The 23,194-nt window shown below is 44.5% G+C and overlaps 1 protein-coding gene across 4 annotated transcripts in view; it reads right to left on the reverse strand.

Moving 5' to 3' along the window:
* Positions 1-1,065: 1,065 nt before the first annotated feature.
* The window catches only part of SESN3 (sestrin 3), a 99,838-nt gene continuing 77,709 nt past the window's right edge, over positions 1,066-23,194 (reverse strand). For all 4 annotated transcript variants that reach the window (XM_063951475.1, XM_063951473.1, XM_063951472.1 and 1 more), the window contains 4 exons: positions 6,823-6,941; positions 3,986-4,176; positions 2,990-3,134; positions 1,066-1,259 (listed from right to left, as the gene is read on the reverse strand). In XM_063951475.1, coding sequence (XP_063807545.1) covers positions 1,173-1,259; positions 2,990-3,134; positions 3,986-4,176; positions 6,823-6,941 — 542 coding nt within the window. In that variant the 3' untranslated portion in view covers positions 1,066-1,172. The remainder of the gene's footprint in view (positions 1,260-2,989; positions 3,135-3,985; positions 4,177-6,822; positions 6,942-23,194) is intronic.

Raw genomic sequence — 23,194 nt, forward strand, 5'->3', positions numbered from 1 at the left:
CAGGCTGTGTGACCGAACTGTGCTCACTCTGTAAGATCACCATCCAGTCACACACTAACCTGCTACCCAGGCTATGTGACCGAACTGTGCTCACTCTGTAAGATCGCCATCCAATTATAAACTAAACTGCTACACAGACTGTGTGACCGAACTGTGCTCACTCTGTAAGCTCACCATCCACTTTAAGACTAATCTGCTACACACTGTGTGTGACATCCCTGTGCTCACTCTCACACTAGAATGATTATGTACAGAATAAAACTAAGTACTCTCATCAAGAGGGCCGGAGCTGATGAACTCATTCAAATGTTAAGGCGCAAAATACAGACATAGCATGGCTGGGCACCTCAGTAGGATGCTGCAAGATATGCCACGGCATAAGGAGATCATTCACATTAAGCCGGCAACCACTCTCCACATTCAGTAAAGTCTATTTTTTTGGCAGAGTTGATGAATAAAAAGCACCAAATCTGATGTCAGGTGACACGGATGCAGACGCTGCATCGCTATAAAGTAATATGTAAGAAATCCCATTTATGGCACATAAACTGCTTTTTATACCAATCTGATGGCACAATATTGGGTAAAAAAGCTATTTTTATGAATTAGACCATACAGCTTATTCTCCTGGTTCTTGTTTTGTTTCTTTTTTGTTTTGCTTCTTATATAAAACAAAGCGGAACACTTAGCTGGCACAAGGCAACCAGAACTGCTATACACATGTATGTACAAAAACACAAAAAAGGAAAATTGAACAAAAAAACAAAACAAAAACTCTCTGGAAAAGCAGTGCGGATTAGTTACTGCTGAAAGATAAAAAAAATAAAATTATATATATATATATATATATATATATATATATATATATATATATATAAAATCTCTATCTATCTATATATATATATCTATATATCTATATATATCTATATATATATATATATATATATATATATATATATATATATATATATCATAGTAGTGCCAGTTTTGCTAACATTAGTAAAGATAAAGCATTGTCAGAAACAACACAGGTCATTGCACATTACTGCCACAAGTGGGCCAGCGTTGACGTTAGAAATGCATATATATGTTTGATGCTACATGACAGGCGGTCGCTGTTATTGAACTGAAAAGTGAAGATGTTTTGCATGTACAGGACTGCATGCGGGACCTCAGGTCAAATGGCGGGTTATAGCCCGCAGGGCATAGAGAAGTTCCGCCTGCATACGGGCCTCCATCAAGAGCAAGTTGACATGGACCTGGGAATAGACAAGAGACGTCATCAGCAGCTGGGTGGCACAATGACATTAATACACAAGAGTAAGACTGGCATATTAGGTGATCTATAGGGCTGAAGACATCTATAGGTTTTATGACACCTTAGAGAGCTTATAAAGATGGAGCTCTGCACCGTGTGACCTGAGGAAGGGTGCTAGTATATAACTGTATCCCTCCGTTGCACTAGCTATCTTGACAATGGGGGTAATTACGAGTTGATCGCAGCAGGAACTTTGTTAGCAGTTGGGCAAAACCATGGTGGTCATTCCGAGTTGTTCGCTCGTTGCCGATTTTCGCTATGCTGCGATCTGTTGCTAAATGCACATGCGCAAGGCACGCAGGGCGCATGCGCTTAGTTACTTAACTAAAAACTTAGTAGATTTGCTGTGGATCCTGCGGCGCTTTTCAGTCGCACTGCTGATCGGTGAATGATTGACAGGAAAGGGGCGTTTCTGGGTGGTAACGGAGCGTTTTCCGGGAGTGTGCTAAAAAACGCAGGCGTGTCAGGGAAAAACGCGGGAGTGTCTGGAGAAACGGGGGAGTGGCTGGCCGAATGCTGGGTGTGTTTGTGACGTCAAACCAGGAACTAAACGGACTGAGCTGATCGCAATCTGTGAGTAGGTCTGGAGCTACTCAGAAACTGCAAAGAATTATTTAGTAGCAGTTCTGCTAATCTTTCATTCGCTATTCTGCTAAGCTAAAATACACTCCCAAAGGGCGGAAGCCTAGCGTGTGCACTGCTGCTAAAAGCAGCTAGCGAGCGAAAAACTCGGAATGAGGGCCCATGTGCACTGCAGGGGAGGCAGATATAACATGTGCAGAGAGTTAGACTTAGGTGGGGGGGGTGTTCAATCTGCAATCTAAATTGCAGTGTAAAAATAAAGCAGCCAGTATTTACCCTGCACAGAAACAAAATAACCCACCCAAATCTAACTCTTTCTGCACATGTTATATCTGTCCCCCCTGCAGTGCACATGGTTTTGCCCAACTGCTAACAAAGTTCCTGCTACGATCAACTCAGAATTACCCCCATTGTGCCCTTGGGAACCTCTTTATCCCTGATGAACTTTCCTTCGTATCTAGGCTTAATGATTTAAAGACTATGGGGGACATTTACTAAGCAGTGATAAGAGCGGAGAAGTGAGCCAGTGGAGAAGTTGCCCATGCAAACCAATCAGCACTGAAGTAACATCTATAATTTGAATACTATAAAATGATACAGAGCTGCTGATTGGTTGATGGGGCAACTTCTCCACTGGCTCACTTCTCCGCTCTTATCACTGCTTAGTAAATGTCCCCCTATGGGGTTTATGTAATACCCTGCATGGGCTTGGTTCCTGCGAGTCAGCAAGTATCTAAAAAGCAGCAATCATTTAAGCTATATACATTTACATCTTCTACAAACCTCAAAAGAACTTTAAAGTGGAATACAAATATACATGGGAAAGTTAATGAACAGCTGCACGTGACTCAGAGAGAAGATGCGTTAGGTTGTCCTATAGTGGCTCAGTGAGTATGTGCATGCAGTAATGCCTGACTGGTCTCTATGTAGCGGCGATTGACTTACACTCCCCCCATCTGTAGTAAGACCAAACGCTAGTTTTCTCCTGCCAGGGGTTGGTAATAGTACAACAAAACAATTTTTCATATTGATCATTTTTGTTCCTGCAGACTCAGCACCAAGTTCTTCTGCTGGTTCAGGCAAACTCACCTTTTCAGAGTGCTTGAACTGCCGCCAATAACCGTCATACATGCGCCTGGTGGCTCGTTCAGGGTAACAGGTCACAGTTTTAATGTAAACCTTAAGGCTCCTCTCAAGTAACTGATTAACTTCCCCATAGTCATAATCATCGTACCTGGGGAAAATCAGGTCAGACAACGAGAATTATCGACTCAGCTAACTACACCTCGCGTGCGTGTACTGTATAACGTCTACTGTAGGCACCCTATTAATCATTACACCACATTTATCTGCTCAGAAGACACCTGCTGTCACGTATCTAGGAAACCGCATGGATCTGTTAAATAATATAGAAAACGCCTACATTGCTGTAACTACATCCTCTAGAGGCTGAATTGTGATCATCTGCGCCTTGGAAGAAAATCCCAATTTCCGGGAATACCCCATCCAGCTTTCTTAGTGTATCACTCGTGCATGGGCGTATTAACACCGGAGAGGGCCTGTGTGCAGCAGGCCCCCTCCTCAGAGCAACCATCCAACCCAACGCTGCAAATCCTACCTTGTGCCAGCAATCAGGTTCCCACTCTTCTGCGGCGCCATCTTCCCAGTGATATTCCCGAAGATGGCACATGTGACAAGATAGCAAAAGGATGTGACACAGTGTCAGAGGCTTTGCTTTCACTGCGCCGCGCCATCTTTCCAAAGACTTTACTGGTGCAGTGGAGAAGGGGAGACCTGATTGCCGGCACCAGGTATGTATGCTGTGGGTGCAGTGCGCACTGGATACGTCGCTGGTGGAGTATGGGAGGCACACAGCTTGCAGAGACCATGATGGGAGGTGAGGACGAGGGAGAAAGAAGGTGGGAGGACAGAGGGACAGTATAGTGAGATACAATGAGGGCTGATAGGCTTGTATGAAGAGGTGAGACTTAGGAGCCTGTCTGTATGTGTGGTCACTGGGCAGAGAGTCTTATAGGGAGAGGTAGTGAGTCCTACAGCAGCGGGGCATATCACATATATACATACCTGATTCCAAACATACAGTGAACGTAATTAAACAAGGCTCTTCTCAGCATGGTGGTGTCTACATCTTCATGCATGGCCATGGTGTTGTAGGTGAGATTATAAACCATTCGAAACTTGTCATCTAGAAGGTGGCCTATGTCGGAGTAAAGCCGGTTGACCAGCGAGAAACCATGATCTTCCCAAGAGTAATCCTGTGCCGGAAAGAAGCGAAAGGACACGTCTAAGGGGAATTTACGTACACATTTGTCACACTGCCTCTGAAAACAATGGAGCCATCTCATATCAAGTGAGATGTTATTACAGGATAACGTGTCTTTCTAGGGTTGGATGTTAGGGTAGACCTTCAGTCATGGTCTTGCTTTAACAACGTTCAATGGTTTTATACAGTCTACAAGCTGCTAAGTTATTAGGTGGCGACACATGTTCCAGAGAATCACCTCTACAAACTGAGAAGGGGTGGTGGTGAAACGCGTGACGGAGTTAGCAGCTTAAGCAATGACCGATCAATATGCGATGAAAGAATGTAATTAGAGAAAATCCGACATGGCTCTAAACGATGGCAGCTGTGAATCTTATCGCAACCTTAACACCAACAATCAATTATTCAGCTGAATTCTAGAAGAGACTACGGGCTAAGGGGTCTATTTACTAAATCTTGGATGGAGATAAAGTGGAAGGTGATAAAGTACCAGTCGATCGGCTCCTAACTGTCATTTTTCAAACCCAGCCTGTGACATGGCAGTTAGGAAGCTGATTGGCTGGTACTTTATCTCCGTCCACTCCATCCAAGGCTTAGTAAATAGACCCCTTGATGTAACAGCCAGCGAGAAGTGGGAGGTCCGGGAGTTTGTGCGGGAATGCCCGTATTTTTAAAGCGGCAATCATTTACAAAGCAAAACAAGGTTGGTTTCACCTTATAAATGATTGGCGCTTTAAAAAATATGTGCATTCTCGCCCAAAGTCTCGCACCTCCGGTTTCTCGCAGGCTATTAGATTTAGCCCGCAGTCGCTCTAATCTCCAGGTATGTCATACGTCGTCATATATTTCAGTGATCTATACAAAAACAGTGCAATGTTTTAAAAAGGAGGCTAATTCCGCGGGCTGCACCGGCTTTAGTGGGTGTGTGGACTGTCACGTCACCGCTTTAGGCTAAATGAAGGTATTTCTAACTTTTCTTCTGCTTTCAGAAAGTGATGACTGCTAGTAACATGGACACCCGACATGTACTATCTATTATTATAATTTATTACCAGTTATTTATATAGCGCACACATATTCCGCAGCGCTTTACAGAGAATATTTGGCCATTCACATCAGTCTCTGCCCCAGTGGAGCTTACACTCTATATTGTATATTCACTACCACATGTACATGCAGACATACTCATACTAAGGTTAATTTTGTTGGAAGCCAATTAACCTACCAGCATATTTTTGGATTGTGGGAGGAAACCCACGCAAGCTCAGGGAGAATATACAAACTCCACACAGTTAGGACCATGGAGGGAATTGAACCCATGACCTCAGTGCTAACCATTACACCATCCGTACTGCCCGTACTAATCTATAATACACAGGTACAGAAAGGGTTCATTCTCACTAAACGTTAATAGCAGTGGATGGACTGGGACATTATGCAGTAAACGTATAGTATACGTCTCATTTCATACAAACACTTCTCTTGGCCTAATGTACTGTAGGTGTCCTCTATGAATGTTTTCTCTTTAGCTACATAGGAAGGGATAAATACGGTGCACAATATTTGTCTGTAACTGGGACAGAACCGCAAGCCTGAGAGCAATGCTTTCATTCCCCCATCTGTATCCAGGTGTTGCTGTATGATGTAAGGACATGCTTCAGATAAAACAATACATCTATTGTCTGAGCTATGCATGGACATAGCTGTGGAACACACTGGATACCTGGACTTTTGTCTCACCTGGAGGCATTATTATTATTTCATCATAATATTTTATTGCTGTTGCGTTTATTGCCTTTTGTTCTGCAGATGTTGCAATGCCTGGATTTACTACTAGCTGGCCCAGCTCTGCTCAGTTTAGGGATTTGATTTCTTAAAAGTTTTTGTTCTTGTGTTTTAAACGCTAAGACTATATTGACAAAATATAAGTATATAAAAAATGAATAATAATGCTCTGATTGGCTACAGACTGTTCTAGCCCTGTCACCTGTGTACTAATACCAATTCTAGTTTTCACGGTCAAGAGGTCACCTTCACACTGTTGTGGAGTAAGTTAATAATTGTGTTTATTATACATTGGTGCCAAATTAAAGAGACTATTTTTGGGGTATTATAGAGCTTGGCGTATGTTTTGGGCCATAATAAAACATATATGGAAATGAAAGTGTTGCTAAGAATCTTATACTGTGTGTGTGTGTGTGTGTGTGTGTGTGTATACAAACTGTGTTTATTATACATTGGTGCCAAATTAAAGAGATTATTTTGGGGGTATTATAGAGCTTGGCGTATGTTTTGTTTTGTTTTGGGCCATAATAAAACATATATGGAAATTAAAGTGTTCCTAAGAATCTTATATAGTGTGTGTATGTGTGTACACACACACACATTTAGGTAGATAGATAGATTTTAACTTTCAATGCAAGTAAAACAGGTGGCAACATGCAAGATCATAGGGTTTGTATGTCTATGACAAAACGTGTTGTAATCCAATGGCTGCTGATCGGAGCCGATGTGCAGGCAGACGCATTTATAGTGATGTCATCAGTTTTTATTGCCTGTTGCTGGGTCATTAATATTAATCAGTGGGGTGGCCCTTCCCCAAAGTCTGTGTAACATGATTAGTGCATACGGTACGTACGTGTGCTCGGAATGTAGGCAGATGTTCCTCTCCCCGCCTTGCAAAATCTTTATATCCAAAACCGGGATCTTCTATATAACGGGAAGTATTTGACATCGAAACCACGTCGTCATCGAACGCTGATCAGAGAAAGAGAACAGTGTAAGGCGTTGCTGAAACTTACAGGGCACGTCCCCATAATCTCCTAGCTTCAAAACTGGTAACATACATCAAAGCACTTTACAATTCATGGCCTATTTCACATTTACCCATAAAAGCCGCACGAGACACAAAAAGCAACTGGCACAATATATATCCCTATGTTACACGTTTAGGGCTATTTATAAAGAAGTCATTCTTTGGACGCAAAGTTAATAGATAATGGAAACCTCTACATATCCCTTCACCATAAGCAGCCCCCACATGATATAAGATGCTGATGGTGGTTACTCCAATCCTAAAATGTTACCATAAATGTGTTATTTTTTGTTTAAAAATAAATAAATAAAAAATGATACATGTATATACACATACACGTTATATAAATAAGGCATTGATCCCCTACATTCACCACTCCTATATGTGGTATGTGCATAGGTGTTTCTATAATTGGTGCAAGGTGTGTGGTGCACACTCTGCCCCCATATATTATACTTACCCCTCCGGAGTCCTGCAGCAGTGGCCCTGCACTGTGGACACAAATCACTTGGAAAATGACCGCCGTACCTTTTCTGAGCGATCTGCGCATGCACACTGGCGCCATGTTCCCGGAGACCTGCGCATGTGCATAATACAGAGTTTACTTGCTGCCAGAGAGGAGACGGCCCACAACGGAGGCAAAACGCGGGGCCTCTCCTTTCCTAAAACGGCCCTGGGTATGTGACCACTGGAACCCCAGATACTGGCAGGGTGAGCGCAGTGAATTAATGCCTTTTGCTTATTTTAATCAATTTTTTATTTTTTTTTGTGATCACATCTTCTCATGCACCGCAGTGTTCACTCATTTCATCCAACTTGTGTCCGGTTTGGAGATTGGAAATAAAATGCAATCAGTTTTACTGTAGATATCTGAAGCCCAAAAAAGGGAAATTTTGCACCTTTGAAAGTCTCCAGATCAATGGGAAATCATGCATCTTGCACTTCAGGCCCTTTAAATAACCAGGTGGAGATGTCCGTGAAATGTCAGTAGCGTAGATTAGTGTGAGGAAGGTGAGGAGCGATTGGCGCTGATGTGAGTCTGGTGTTTGCTGTAGCCAAGCGATTCTCTAGAGCTCTAACAATGTGTTACTAAGCAAATAACGTGTCTTTATTCCTACAGAGGTAGGTGCCAGGGAGCTAGTTACCGGCTGGCTGACTGCATCTGACCTTGGTGCCGATTCTCAGTGAGCTCCTCCGAGCTGTATCACAAGAAAGTACAGGACTCCCCTCTACACCCCCCCCCCCCCAGCTTAGGACATGCTGGTACTTGTAGTTCTATAACAGCTGGGGGGCACCTTTGCTATTGAGAATGTAATAAGATTTTAAACCTACCGGTAAATCTTTTTCTCCTAGTCCGTAGAGGATGCTGGGGACTCCGTAAGGACCATGGGGTATAGACGGGCTCCGCAGGAGACATGGGCACTCTAAAGACTTTAGATGGGTGTGCACTGGCTCCTCCCTCTATGCCCCTCCTCCAGACCTCAGTTAGAGAACTGTGCCCAGAGGAGACGGACAATACGAGGAAAGGATTTTTGTTAATCTAAGGGCAAGATTCATACCAGCCCACACCATCCACACCATACAACTTGGAACATACGAACCAGTTAACAGTATGAAACAAAACAGCATCAGCCCGAGACTGATCAAACTGTAACATAACCCTTATGTAAGCAATAACTATATACAAGTCTTGCAGAATGTTGTCCGCACTGGGACGGGCGCCCAGCATCCTCTACGGACTAGGAGAAAAAGATTTACCGGTAGGTTTAAAATCTTATTTTCCCTTACGTCCTAGAGGATGCTGGGGACTCCGTAAGGACCATGGGGATTATACCAAAGCTCCAGACCGGGCGGGAGTGCGCGGATGACTCTGCAGCACCGATTGAGCAAACATGAGGACCTCCTCAGCCAAGGTATCAAACTTGTAGAATTTAGCAAAAGTGTTTGAACCCGACCAAGTCGCCGCTCGGCAAAGCTGTAATGCCGAGATGCCTCGGGCAGCCGCCCAAGAAGAGCCCACCTTCCTAGTGGAATGGGCCTTTACCGAATTTGGTAATGGCAATCCAGCCGTAGAATAAGCCTGCTGAATCGTGTTACAGATCCAGCGAGCAATAGTCTGTTTAGAAGCAGGAGCGCCAAGCTTGTTGGCTGCATACAGGACAAACAGTGCCTCTGTTTTCCTAACCCGAGCCGTCCTGGCTACATACATTTTTAAGGCCCTGACTACATCAAGGGACTTGGAATCCTCCAAGTCACCCGTAGCCACAGGCACCACGATAGGTTGGTTCATATGAAAAGATGAAACCACCTTAGGCAAAAATTGAGGATGAGTCCTTAATTCTGCTCTATCCACATGGAAAATCAGATAGGGGCTCTTGTGAGACAAAGCCGCCAATTCGGACACCCGCCGTGCAGATGCCAAGGCCAACAACATGACCACCTTCCAAGTGAGAAATTTTAAATCCACCGTTTGAAGAGGCTCAAACCAGTGAGATTTTAGGAACTGTAACACCACGTTAAGGTCCCATGGTGCCACTGGGGGCACAAAAGGAGGCTGGATGTGCAGCACTCCCTTTACAAAAGTCTGGACTTCTGGGAGAGAAACCAATTCCTTCTGAAAGAAAATTGATAGGGACGAAATCTGTACATTAATGGAGCCTAACTTTAGGCCCATATCCACTCCTGTCTGTGGAAAGTGGAGAAAACGGCCCAGATGGAAATCTTCAGTAGGAGCATTCTTGGCTTCACACCAAGATACATACTTCCTCCAGATGCGGTGATAATGTTTCGCCGTCACCTCCTTCCTAGCCTTAATCAGAGTAGGGATGACTTCCTCCGGAAAACCTTTCCCCGCTAGGATTTGGTGTTCAACCGCCATGCCGTCAAACGTAACCGTGGTAAGTCTTGGAACACGCAAGGCCCCTGCTGCAATAGGTCTTCCCTGAGAGGAAGAGGCCACGGATCTTCTGTGAGCATTTCCTGAAGAGCTGAATACCAGGCCCTTCGAGGCCAATCCGGAACAATGAGTATTGTCTGCACTCTTTTTTGTCTTATGATTCTTAGTATTTTTGAGATGAGCGGAAGAGGAGGGAACACATAGACCGACTGAAACACCCATGGTGTCACCAGGGCGTCCACCGCTACTGCCTGAGGGTCCCTTGACCTGGCACAATACCTCCGAAGCTTCTTGTTGAGGCGTGACGCTATCATGTCTATTTGTGGAAGTCCCCACTGACTTGTTATCTCTGCAAAAACTTCTTGATGAGGTCCCCACTCTCCTGGATGGAGATCGTGTCTGCTTCCCAGTTGTCCACTCCCGGAATGAAGACTGCTGACAGATCGCTTGCGTGATTTTCCGCCCAGCGAAGAATCCTGGTGGCTTCCGCCATTGCCACTCTGCTTCTTGTCCCGCCTTGGCGGTTTACATGAGCCACAGCTGTGACGTTGTCTGATTGAATCAGAACCGGTAGGTCGCGAAGAAGATTCTCCGCTTGTCGTAGGCCATTGCATATGGCCCTCAATTCCAGTACGTTGATGTGTAGACAAGCCTCCTGGCTTGACCATAGTCCCTGAAAGTTTCTTCCTTGTGTGACTGCTCCCCATCCTTGGAGGCTCGCGTCAGGGGTCACCAGAACCCAGTCTTGAAGGCCGAACCTGCGACCTTCGAGAAGGTGAGCACTCTGCAGCCACCACAGGAGAGACACCCTGGCCCTGGGGGACAGGCTTATTTTCTGATGTATTTGTAGATGGGACCCCGACCACTTGTCCAGAAGGTCCCACTGAAACGTCCTCGCATGGAACCTGCCGAAGGGGATGGCCTCGTAGGTCGCCACCATTTTTCCCAGTAGTCGAGTGCATTGATGGACTGACACCTTTTTCGGTTTTAACAGGTCTCTGACCATGTTCTGGAGTTCCTGGGCTTTTTCCATCGGGAGAAAAACCCTCTTTTGTTCCGTGTCCAGAATCATGACTAAGAAAGATAGCCGAGTCGTTGGAATCAACTGTGACTTTGGTAGATTTAGAATCCAGCCATGCTGCTGCAGCACTCTCAGGGAGAGCGACACGCTTTTCTGCAATTGACCTCTCGATCTCTCTTTTATCAGGAGATCGTCCAAGTACAGGATAATTGTGACTCCCTGCCTGCGCAGGAGCACCATCATTTCCGCCATTACCTTGGTGAAAATCCTCGGGACCGTGGAAAGCCCAAACGGCAACGTCTGAAACTGGTAATGACAGTCCTGTACAGCGAATCTCAGGTATGCCTGATGAGGGGGATATATGGGGACATGAAGGTATGCATCCTTTATGTCTAGTGACACCATAAAATATCCCCCTTCCAGGCTGGAGATAACTGCCCGGAGCGATTCTATCTTGAATTTGAACTTTTTCAAGTACAGGTTTAGGGATTTTAGATTTAGAATGGGTCTGACCGAGCCATCCGGTTTCGGGACCACAAACAGGGTTGAATAGTACCCCTTTCCCCTGTTGCACTAGGGGAACCTTGACAATCACTTGTTGTTGACACAGTTTTTGAATTGCAGCTAAAACTATCTCCCTTTCTGGGGGAGAAGCTGGAGGAGGCACGTCTTCGAATTCCAGCTTGTAGCCTTGGGATACAATTTCCATCGCCCAAGGATCCACGTCTGACTGAACCCAGACGTGGCTGAAGAGTCGAAGACGTGCCCCCACCGGCGTGGACTCCCTCAGAGGAGCCCCAGCGTCATGCGGTGGATTTAGTAGAAGCCAGGGAGGACTTCTGCTCCTGGGAACTAGCCGTAGCAGGCATTCTTTTCCCTCTACCCTTACCTCTGGCGAGGAAGGAAGAGCCCCGACCTCTTCTGGACTTATGCGACCAAAAGGACTGCATCTGATATTGTGGTGTTTTCTTTTGCTGTGGGGGAACATAAAGTAAAAAAGTAGATTTACCCGCGGTAGCTGTGGAACCCAGGTCCGCGAGACCTTCCCCAAATAAAACCTCACCCTTGTAAGGCAAAACTTCCATATGTCTCTTTGAGTCGGCATCACCCGTCCATTGGCGGGTCCACAGGGCTCGCCTAGCAGAAATCGCCATGGCGTTGGCTCTCGAACCTAACAGCCCAACGTCCCTCGAAGCGTCTCTCATATATAAGACTGTGTCTTTAATGTGACCTAAGGTCAATAAAATGCTATCCCTATCTAGGGTATCAATGTCAGATGACAAAATATCTGCCCAAGCTGCTACTGCGCTACAAACCCAAGCCGACGCTATTGCCGTTCTGAGCAAGGCACCCGTATGTGCATAAATTGATTTTAAGGTAGTTTCCTGTCTGCGATCAGCAGGATCCTTGAGGGCTGCTGTGTCTGGAGACGGTAGCGCCACCTTTTTGGACAAGCGCGTTAAAGCCTTGTCCACCCTGGGCGAGGATTCCCACCGTAACCTGTCCTGTGCAGGGAAAGGATACGCCATAAGAATTCTCTTGGGAATCTGCAGTTTCTTGTCTGGAGTTTCCCAAGCCTTTTCAAATAACGCGTTCAGCTCATGAGATGGAGGAAAGGTTACCTCAGGTTTCTTTTCCTTAAACATGTGTACCCTCTTGTCAGGGACCGAGGGGTCATCTGTGATATGCAAAACATCTTTTATTGCAATAATCATATAATGAATGCTTTTGGCCACCCTTGGGTGTAACCTCGCATCATCGTAGTCGACACTGGAGTCAGAATTCATGTCGGTATCCGTGTCTGCTACTTGGGACAGGGGACGTTTCTGAGACCCTGGAGGGCCCTGTGATACAGCCAAAGCCATGGTTTGACTCACTGTCTTTTCTCTGGACTCTGCTTTGTCCATTCTCTTATGTAATAAAGACACATTTGCATTTAAAACATTCCACATATCCAGCCAATCAGCTGTCGGCGTCGCCGACGGAGACACCACAATCATCTGCTCCACCTCCTCCTTAGATGAGCCTTCCGCTTTAGACACCGACACACATGTATCGACACCCCCACACTCAGGGATAGATATATATAGATATATATATATATATATATATATATATATATATAGAGAGAGAGAGAGAGAGTCCCCCAATAAGGCCCTTTGGAGAGACAGAGAGACAGTATGCCAGCACACACCCAGCGCCACCGGACACTGAAATAAAATCCCAGTCAGTACAGCGCTTTTATAAATATCCTCACTGCGCCAATTAAATGTGCCCCCCCTCTTTTTTGCCCTCTGTACTTGTGTTCAGCAGGGGAGAGTCCGGGGAGCCAGCTTCTCTGCAGCGTGCTGTGGAGAAAATGGCGCTGGGTAGTGCGGAGGAATCAAGCTCCGCCCCCTTACCTGCGGGCTTCGATCCCGCTCTAATCTTTATACTGGCGGGGGTTTTTGCAATATACTGCCTCCGCAGTATATATCTATGCCAGTGTCTCCAAAGGGTTAATAATTGCTGCCCAGGGCGCCCCCCCTGCGCCCTGCACCCATACAGTGCCGCCAGTGTGTGTGTGTGTGTTGGGAGCAATGGCGCGCAGCGTTACCTCATAGAAGATCAGAAGTCTTCTGCCGCCTTTGAAGTCTTCTATCTTCTCATACTCACCCGGCTTCTATCTTCCGGCTCTGTGAAAAGGACGGCGGCGCGGCTCCGGGACGAACGGCGAGGGTGAGAACTGCGTTCCGACCCTCTGGAGCTAATGGTGTCCAGTAGTCTAAGAAGCAGAGCCTATCATTTAAGTAGGTCTGCTTCTCTCCCCTCCGACCCACGATGCAGGAAGCATATTGCCAGCAGTGCTCCCTGAAAATAAAAAACCTAACAAAAAGTATTTTTTCAGAGAAACTCAGTAGAGCTCCCCTGCAGTGCACCCAGTCTCCTCTGGGCACAGGATCTAACTGAGGTCTGGAGGAGGGGCATAGTGGGAGGAGCCAGTGCACACCCATCTAAAGTCTTTAGAGTGCCCATGTCTCCTGTGGAGCCCGTTTATACCCCATGGTCCTTACGGAGTCCCCAGCATCCTCTAGGACGTAAGAGAAAAACTAGTAGCATCATCATGAGCAGCCTGATGAATTCTCCTGTCGTATTCCCTTTTGTGCCTCAGATCCAAGATCTTGTGGTTACAAATCCTTTCCCAATGCTACCTAAATATTTATCAAAGTGACACCAATACTCCGCTCACAACCAGGGACTGCCGTCCCCCGCAACCAATTTACTCCAGTGACACAGAGTAGCACCAATCTTCCTGTGATTTCTCATATAACTATTTTAGGTAAAGATGAATATACCACTGGCCGTATTAAGTGTATGTTAGTTTTTATATTCTGTGTGCGCTATGAAAACACAAAAAGTATAAACTCTGCAATGTACTTCTCTCTACTACTACTCTACAGCTATCGTGTATTTCTCTACACTGCACTACAGCTTTCCTGTACTTCTCACTACACCAGCACTACATCTGTCCTGTACTCCTCTCTACTCCTAATCTACATCTATTCTGTACTCCTCTACTCCTAATCTACATCTATCCTGTACTCCTCTCTACTCCTAATCTACATCTATCCTGTACTCCTCTCTACTCCTAATCTACATCTATTCTGTACTCCTCTCTACTCCTAATCTACATCTATCCTGTACTCCTCTCTACTCCTAATCTACATCTATCCTGTACTCCTCTCTACTCCTAATCTACATGTATCCTATACTCCTCTCTTCATCTGTCCTATACTCCTCTACTCCTAATCTACATCTATCCTATACTCCTCTCTACTCCTAATCTACATCTATCCTGTACTCCTCTCTACTCCTAATCTACATGTATCCTATACTCCTCTCTACATCTGTCCTATACTCCTCACTACTCCTAATCTACATCTATCCTATACTCCTCTCTACTCCTAATCTACATGTATCCTGTACTCCTCTCTACTCCTAATCTACATCCATCCTATACTCCTCTCTACTCCTAATCTACATCTATCCTATACTACTCTACTCCTCTCTACTCCTAATCTACATCTATCCTATACTCCTCTCTACTCCTAATCTACATCTATCCTGTACTCCTCTCTACTCCTAATCTACATCCATCCTATACTTCTCTCTACTCCTAATCTACATCTATCCTGTACTCCTCTCTACTCCTAATCTACATCTGTCCTATACTCCTCTCTATTCCCAAACCACATTATTTCCTTTACACCTGTCTAATCCTGCACTACAATTATCATGTACATCTACTACTTCTCTACAGCTATCCTGTACACCTGCAATATTCCTAAACTATATCATGTACTCCTCTCTACCCCTGCACTATAACTATCCTGTACTATAGCTATCCTGTACTCCTCTCTACTCCTACACTGTAACTATCCTGTACTCCTCTCTACCCCTGCACTATAAACTATCCTGTACTCCTCTCTACCCCTACACTATAACTATCCTGTACTCCTCTCTACTCCTACACTGTAACTATCCTGTACTCCTCTCTACTCCTACACTATGACTATCCTGTACTCCTCTCTACTCGGTATCCGTTCACATGGTCGACCATGTTATGGTCGACAGTCATTAGGTCGACCACTATTGGTCGACATTGACATGGTCGACATGGACACATGGTCGACACATGAAAATGGTCGACACATGAAAAGGTCGACATGAGTTTTTTAACTTTTTTTTCTTTTGGGAAACTTTTCCATACTTTACGATCCACGTGGACTACGAATGGAACGGTAATCTGTGCCGAGCGAAGCGGTAGCGGAGCGAAGGCACCATGCCCGAAGCATGGCGAGCGAAGCGAGCCATGCGAGGGGACGCGGTGCACTAATTGGGGTTCCCAGTCACTTTACGCAAAAAATGACACCCGTCGACCTTTTCATGTGTCGACCATTTTCATGGGTCGACCATGTGTCCATGTCGACCATGTCAATGTCGACCAATAGTGGTCAACCTAATGACTGTCGACCATAACATGGTCGACCATTCATACCGGAACCTCTCTACTCCTACACTATAACTATCCTGTACTCCTCTCTACTCCTACACTATAACTATCCTGTACTCCTCTCTACCCCTGCACTATAACTATCCTGTACTCCTCTCTACTCCTACACTATAACTATCCTGTACTCCTCTCTACCCCTGCACTATAAATATCCTGTACTCCTCTCTACCCCTGCACTATAAATATCCTGTACTCCTCTCTACTCCTACACTATAACTATCCTGTACTCCTCTCTACTCCTACACTATAACTATCCTGTACTCCTCTCTACCCCTGCACTATAAATATCCTGTACTCCTCTCTACTCCTGCACTATAACTATCCTGTACTCCTCTCTACTCCTACATTATAACTATCTTGTACTATAAATATCCTGTACTCCTCTCTACTCCTACACCATAGCTATCCTGTACTCCTCTCTACTCCTGCACTATAAATATCCTGTACTCCTCTCTACTCCTACACTATAACTATCCTGTACTCCTCTCTACTCCTACACTATAACTATCCTGTACTCCTCTCTACCCCTGCACTATAAATATCCTGTACTCCTCTCTACTCCTACACTATAACTATCCTGTACTCCTCTCTACTCCTACACTATAACTATCCTGTACTCCTCTCTACTCCTACACTATAACTATCCTGTACTCCTCTCTACTCCTACACTATAAATATCCTGTACTCCTCTCTACCCCTGCACTATAAATATCCTGTACTCCTCTCTACTTCTACATTATAACTATCTTGTACTATAACTATCCTGTACTCCTCTCTACTCCTACACCACAGCTATCCTGTACTCCTCTCTACTCCTACATTATAACTATCTTGTACTATAACTATCCTGTACTCCTCTCTACTCCTACACTAAAACTATCCTGTACTATAACTGTCCTGTACTCCTCTCTACCCCTGCACTATAACTATCCTGTACTCCAGTGGTTCCCAAACTGTGTGCCTAGGCACCCTAGGGTGCCTCAGGACACTAGCAGGAGTGCCTTGGATTGGTGGTTCAGGACCAATTCAAACCATTTTTGGTCAAAGTAATAGACAAAACCAGTGCTGGTGGCTGCCAATTTTAAAATATAAGGACAAAATGAAGCAAATATTGTCCCGCACCACAGTAAAGAAACTAAGGATGACACATAAACATCATCTACTTATTGTTTTCTAAAATTCTCAAAGAAACTTTTGGCCTAGGGGTGCCGTGAAAAAATTCTGATACTCTAGGGCGCCATGATTAAAAAAAAAGATGGGAACCACTGCTGTACTCCTCTCTACCCCTGCACTATAACTATCCTGTACTCCTCTCTACCCCTACACTATAACTATCCTGTACTCCTCTCTACCCCTACACTATAACTATCCTGTACTCCTCTCTACCCCTACACTATAACTATCCTGTACTCCTTTCTACTCCTACATTATAACTATCCTGTACTCCTCTCTACTCCTACATTATAACTATCCTGTACTCCTCTCTACTCCTGCACTATAACTATCCTGTACTCCTCTCTACCCCTGCACTATAACTATCCTGTACTCCTCCCTACTGCTGCACTATAACTATCCTGTACTCCTCTCTACTCCTGCACTATAACTATCCTGTACTCCTTTCTACTCCTACATTATAACTATCCTGTACTCCTCTCTACTCCTACATTATAACTATCCTGTACTCCTCTCTACTCCTGCACTATAACTATCCTGTACTCCTCTCTACCCCTGCACTATAACTATCCTGTACTCCTCTCTACTCCTGCACTATAACTATCCTGTACTCCTCTCTACCCCTGCACTATAACTATCCTGTACTCCTCTCTACTCCTGCACTATAACTATCCTGTACTCCTCTCTACCCCTGCACTATAACTATCCTGTACTCCTCTCTACTCCTGCACTATAACTATCCTGTACTCCTTTCTACTCCTACATTATAACTATCCTGTACTCCTCTCTACTCCTACATTATAACTATCCTGTACTCCTCTCTACTCCTGCACTATAACTATCCTGTACTCCTCCCTACTGCTGCACTATAACTATCCTGTACTCCTCTCTACTCCTGCACTATAACTATCCTGTACTCCTTTCTACTCCTACATTATAACTATCCTGTACTCCTCTCTACTCCTACATTATAACTATCCTGTACTCCTCTCTACTCCTGCACTATAACTATCCTGTACTCCTCTCTACCCCTGCACTATAACTATCCTGTACTCCTCTCTACTCCTGCACTATAACTATCCTGTACTACTCTCTACCCCTGCACTATAGCTATCCTGTACTCCTCTCTACCCCTGCACTATAACTATCCTGTACTCCTCTCTACCCCTGCACTATAGCTATCCTGTACTCCTCCCTACTGCTGCACTATAACTATCCTGTACTCCTCTCTACTCCTGCACTATAACTATCCTGTACTCCTTTCTACTCCTACATTATAACTATCCTGTACTCCTCTCTACTCCTACATTATAACTATCCTGTACTCCTCTCTACTCCTGCACTATAACTATCCTGTACTCCTCTCTACCCCTACACTATAACTATCCTGTACTCCTCTCTACCCCTGCACTATAACTATCCTGTACTCCTTTCTACTCCTACATTATAACTATCCTGTACTCCTCTCTACTCCTACATTATAACTATCCTGTACTCCTCTCTACTCCTGCACTATAACTATCCTGTACTCCTCTCTACCCCTACACTATAACTATCCTGTACTCCTCTCTACCCCTGCACTATAACTATCCTGTACTCCTTTCTACTCCTACATTATAACTATCCTGTACTCCTCTCTACCCCTGCACTATAACTATCCTGTACTCCTCTCTACCCCTGCACTATAACTATCCTGTACTCCTCCCTACTGCTGCACTATAACTATCCTGTACTCCTCTCTACTCCTACACTATAACTATCCTGTACTCCTTTCTACTCCTACACTGTAACTATCCTATACTCCTCTCTACTCCTACACTATAACTATCCTGTACTCCTCTCTACTCCTACACTATAACTATCCTTTACTCCTTTCTACTCCTACATTGTAACTATCCTGTACTCCTCCCTACACCTGCACTATAACTATTCTGTACTCCTCTCTACTCCTACATCCTGCACTATAACTATCCTGTATTCCTCTCTACACCACACTATCCTGTACTCATCTCTAGCCCTGCACTATAACTATCCTGTACTCCTCTCTACTCCTACATTATAACTATTCTGTACTCCTCTCTACTCCTACACTATAACTATCCTGTACTCCTCTCTACTCCTACATTATAACTATCTTGTACTATAACTATCCTGTACTCCTCTCTACTCCTACACTAAAACTATCCTGTACTATAACTGTCCTGTACTCCTCTCTACCCCTGCACTATAACTATCCTGTACTCCAGTGGTTCCCAAACTGTGTGCCTAGGCACCCTAGGGTGCCTCAGGACACTAGCAGGAGTGCCTTGGATTGGTGGTTCAGGACCAATTCAAACCATTTTTGGTCAAAGTAATAGACAAAACCAGTGCTGGTGGCTGCCAATTTTAAAATATAAGGACAAAATGAAGCAAATATTGTCCCGCACCACAGTAAAGAAACTAAGGATGACACATAAACATCATCTACTTATTGTTTTCTAAAATTCTCAAAGAAACTTTTGGCCTAGGGGTGCCGTGAAAAAATTCTGATACTCTAGGGCGCCATGATTAAAAAAAAAGATGGGAACCACTGCTGTACTCCTCTCTACCCCTGCACTATAACTATCCTGTACTCCTCTCTACCCCTACACTATAACTATCCTGTACTCCTCTCTACCCCTACACTATAACTATCCTGTACTCCTCTCTACCCCTACACTATAACTATCCTGTACTCCTTTCTACTCCTACATTATAACTATCCTGTACTCCTCTCTACTCCTACATTATAACTATCCTGTACTCCTCTCTACTCCTGCACTATAACTATCCTGTACTCCTCTCTACCCCTGCACTATAACTATCCTGTACTCCTCCCTACTGCTGCACTATAACTATCCTGTACTCCTCTCTACTCCTGCACTATAACTATCCTGTACTCCTTTCTACTCCTACATTATAACTATCCTGTACTCCTCTCTACTCCTACATTATAACTATCCTGTACTCCTCTCTACTCCTGCACTATAACTATCCTGTACTCCTCTCTACCCCTGCACTATAACTATCCTGTACTCCTCTCTACTCCTGCACTATAACTATCCTGTACTCCTCTCTACCCCTGCACTATAACTATCCTGTACTCCTCTCTACTCCTGCACTATAACTATCCTGTACTCCTCTCTACCCCTGCACTATAACTATCCTGTACTCCTCTCTACTCCTGCACTATAACTATCCTGTACTCCTTTCTACTCCTACATTATAACTATCCTGTACTCCTCTCTACTCCTACATTATAACTATCCTGTACTCCTCTCTACTCCTGCACTATAACTATCCTGTACTCCTCCCTACTGCTGCACTATAACTATCCTGTACTCCTCTCTACTCCTGCACTATAACTATCCTGTACTCCTTTCTACTCCTACATTATAACTATCCTGTACTCCTCTCTACTCCTACATTATAACTATCCTGTACTCCTCTCTACTCCTGCACTATAACTATCCTGTACTCCTCTCTACCCCTGCACTATAACTATCCTGTACTCCTCTCTACTCCTGCACTATAACTATCCTGTACTCCTCTCTACCCCTGCACTATAGCTATCCTGTACTCCTCTCTACCCCTGCACTATAACTATCCTGTACTCCTCTCTACCCCTGCACTATAGCTATCCTGTACTCCTCCCTACTGCTGCACTATAACTATCCTGTACTCCTCTCTACTCCTGCACTATAACTATCCTGTACTCCTTTCTACTCCTACATTATAACTATCCTGTACTCCTCTCTACTCCTACATTATAACTATCCTGTACTCCTCTCTACTCCTGCACTATAACTATCCTGTACTCCTCTCTACCCCTACACTATAACTATCCTGTACTCCTCTCTACCCCTGCACTATAACTATCCTGTACTCCTTTCTACTCCTACATTATAACTATCCTGTACTCCTCTCTACTCCTACATTATAACTATCCTGTACTCCTCTCTACTCCTGCACTATAACTATCCTGTACTCCTCTCTACCCCTACACTATAACTATCCTGTACTCCTCTCTACCCCTGCACTATAACTATCCTGTACTCCTTTCTACTCCTACATTATAACTATCCTGTACTCCTCTCTACCCCTGCACTATAACTATCCTGTACTCCTCTCTACCCCTGCACTATAACTATCCTGTACTCCTCCCTACTGCTGCACTATAACTATCCTGTACTCCTCTCTACTCCTACACTATAACTATCCTGTACTCCTCTCTACTCCTACACTATAACTATCCTGTACTCCTCTCTACGCCTACATTATAACTATCCTGTACTCCTCTCTACACCTGCAATATAACTATTCTGTACTCCTCTCTACTCCTACATTATAACTATCCTGTACTCCTCTCTACTCCTGCACTATAACTATCCTGTACTCCTCTCTACTCCTGCACTATAACTATTCTGTACTCCTTTCTACTCCTACATTATAACTATCCTGTACTCCTCTCTACTCCGGCACTATAACTATCCTGTACTCCTCTCTACTCCTACACTATAACTATCCTTTACTCCTTTCTACTCCTACATTGTAACTATCCTGTACTCCTCCCTACACCTGCACTATAACTATTCTGTACTCCTCTCTACTCCTACATCCTGCACTATAACTATCCTGTATTCCTCTCTACACCACACTATCCTGTACTCATCTCTAGCCCTGCACTATAACTATCCTGTACTCCTCTCTACTCCTACATTATAACTATTCTGTACTCCTCTCTACTCCTACACTATAACTATCCTGTACTCCTCTCTACCCCTGCACTATAACTATCCTGTACTCCTCTCTACCCCTGCACTATAACTATCCTGTACTCCTCTCTACTCCTACACTATAACTATCCTGTACTCCTCTCTACCCCTGCACTATAAATATCCTGTACTCCTCTCTACTCCTACACTATAACTATCCTGTACTCCTCTCTACTCCTACACTATAACTATCCTGTACTCCTTTCTACTCCTACACTGTAACTATCCTGTACTCCTCTCTACTCCTACACTATAACTATCCTGTACTCCTCTCTACTCCTACACTATAACTATCCTGTACTCCTCTCAACCCCTACACTATAACTATCCTGTACTCCTCTCAACCCCTGCAATATAAATATCCTGTACTCATCTCTAGCCCTGCACTATAACTATCCTGTACTCCTCTCTACCCCTACATTATAACTATCCTGTACTCCTCTCTACCCCTGCACTATAACTATCCTGTACTCCTCTCTACACCTGCACTATAACTATCCTGTACTCCTCTCTACCCCTGCACTACAACTATCCTGTACTCCTCTCTACTCCTACACTATAACTATCCTGTTCTCCTCTCTACTCCTACACTATAACTATCCTGTACTCCTCTCTACTCCTACACTATAACTATCCTGTACTCCTCTCTACCCCTGCACTATAACTATCCTGTACTGCTCTCTACCCCTGCACTACAACTATCCTGTACTCCTCTCTACCCCTGCACTATAACTATCCTTTACTCCTCTCTACACCTGCACTATAACTATCCTGTACTCCTCTCTACCCCTGCACTATAACTATCCTGTACTCCTCTCTACCCCTGCACTATGAACTATCCTTTACTCCTCTCTACTCCTACACCATAGCTATCCTGTACTCCTCCCTACTGCTGCACTATAACTATCCTATACTCCTCTCTATTCTTGCACTACTTCTATCCTGCATTCCTTTCTACTACTACTCTACATCTATCCTGTATTCCTCTCTACAACCGAACTACATCTATCCTGTACTCCTCTCTACTCCTGAACTACAGATGTGTCCACTTACAGTACATCTAGCCTCCTAGCATGTTAAGAAGCCCTTCTAGTCATGCCATGCCCCGGTAGCGCCGAGCGTCTTAACATGCGACTTATTCCACTAAAATGTGTCTTATTTGCAAAACAATGTGAATATGATGCACAGGCAGCTTATGCGGATTAAAAAGGGTATGTGTTATGCCTATATTCTGCGTGCGACTGAGGCTGTATCTCCAT

The sequence above is a fragment of the Pseudophryne corroboree genome, chromosome 2 (genome assembly GCF_028390025.1).
Source record: "Pseudophryne corroboree isolate aPseCor3 chromosome 2, aPseCor3.hap2, whole genome shotgun sequence".
Lineage (NCBI taxonomy): Eukaryota > Metazoa > Chordata > Amphibia > Anura > Myobatrachidae > Pseudophryne > Pseudophryne corroboree.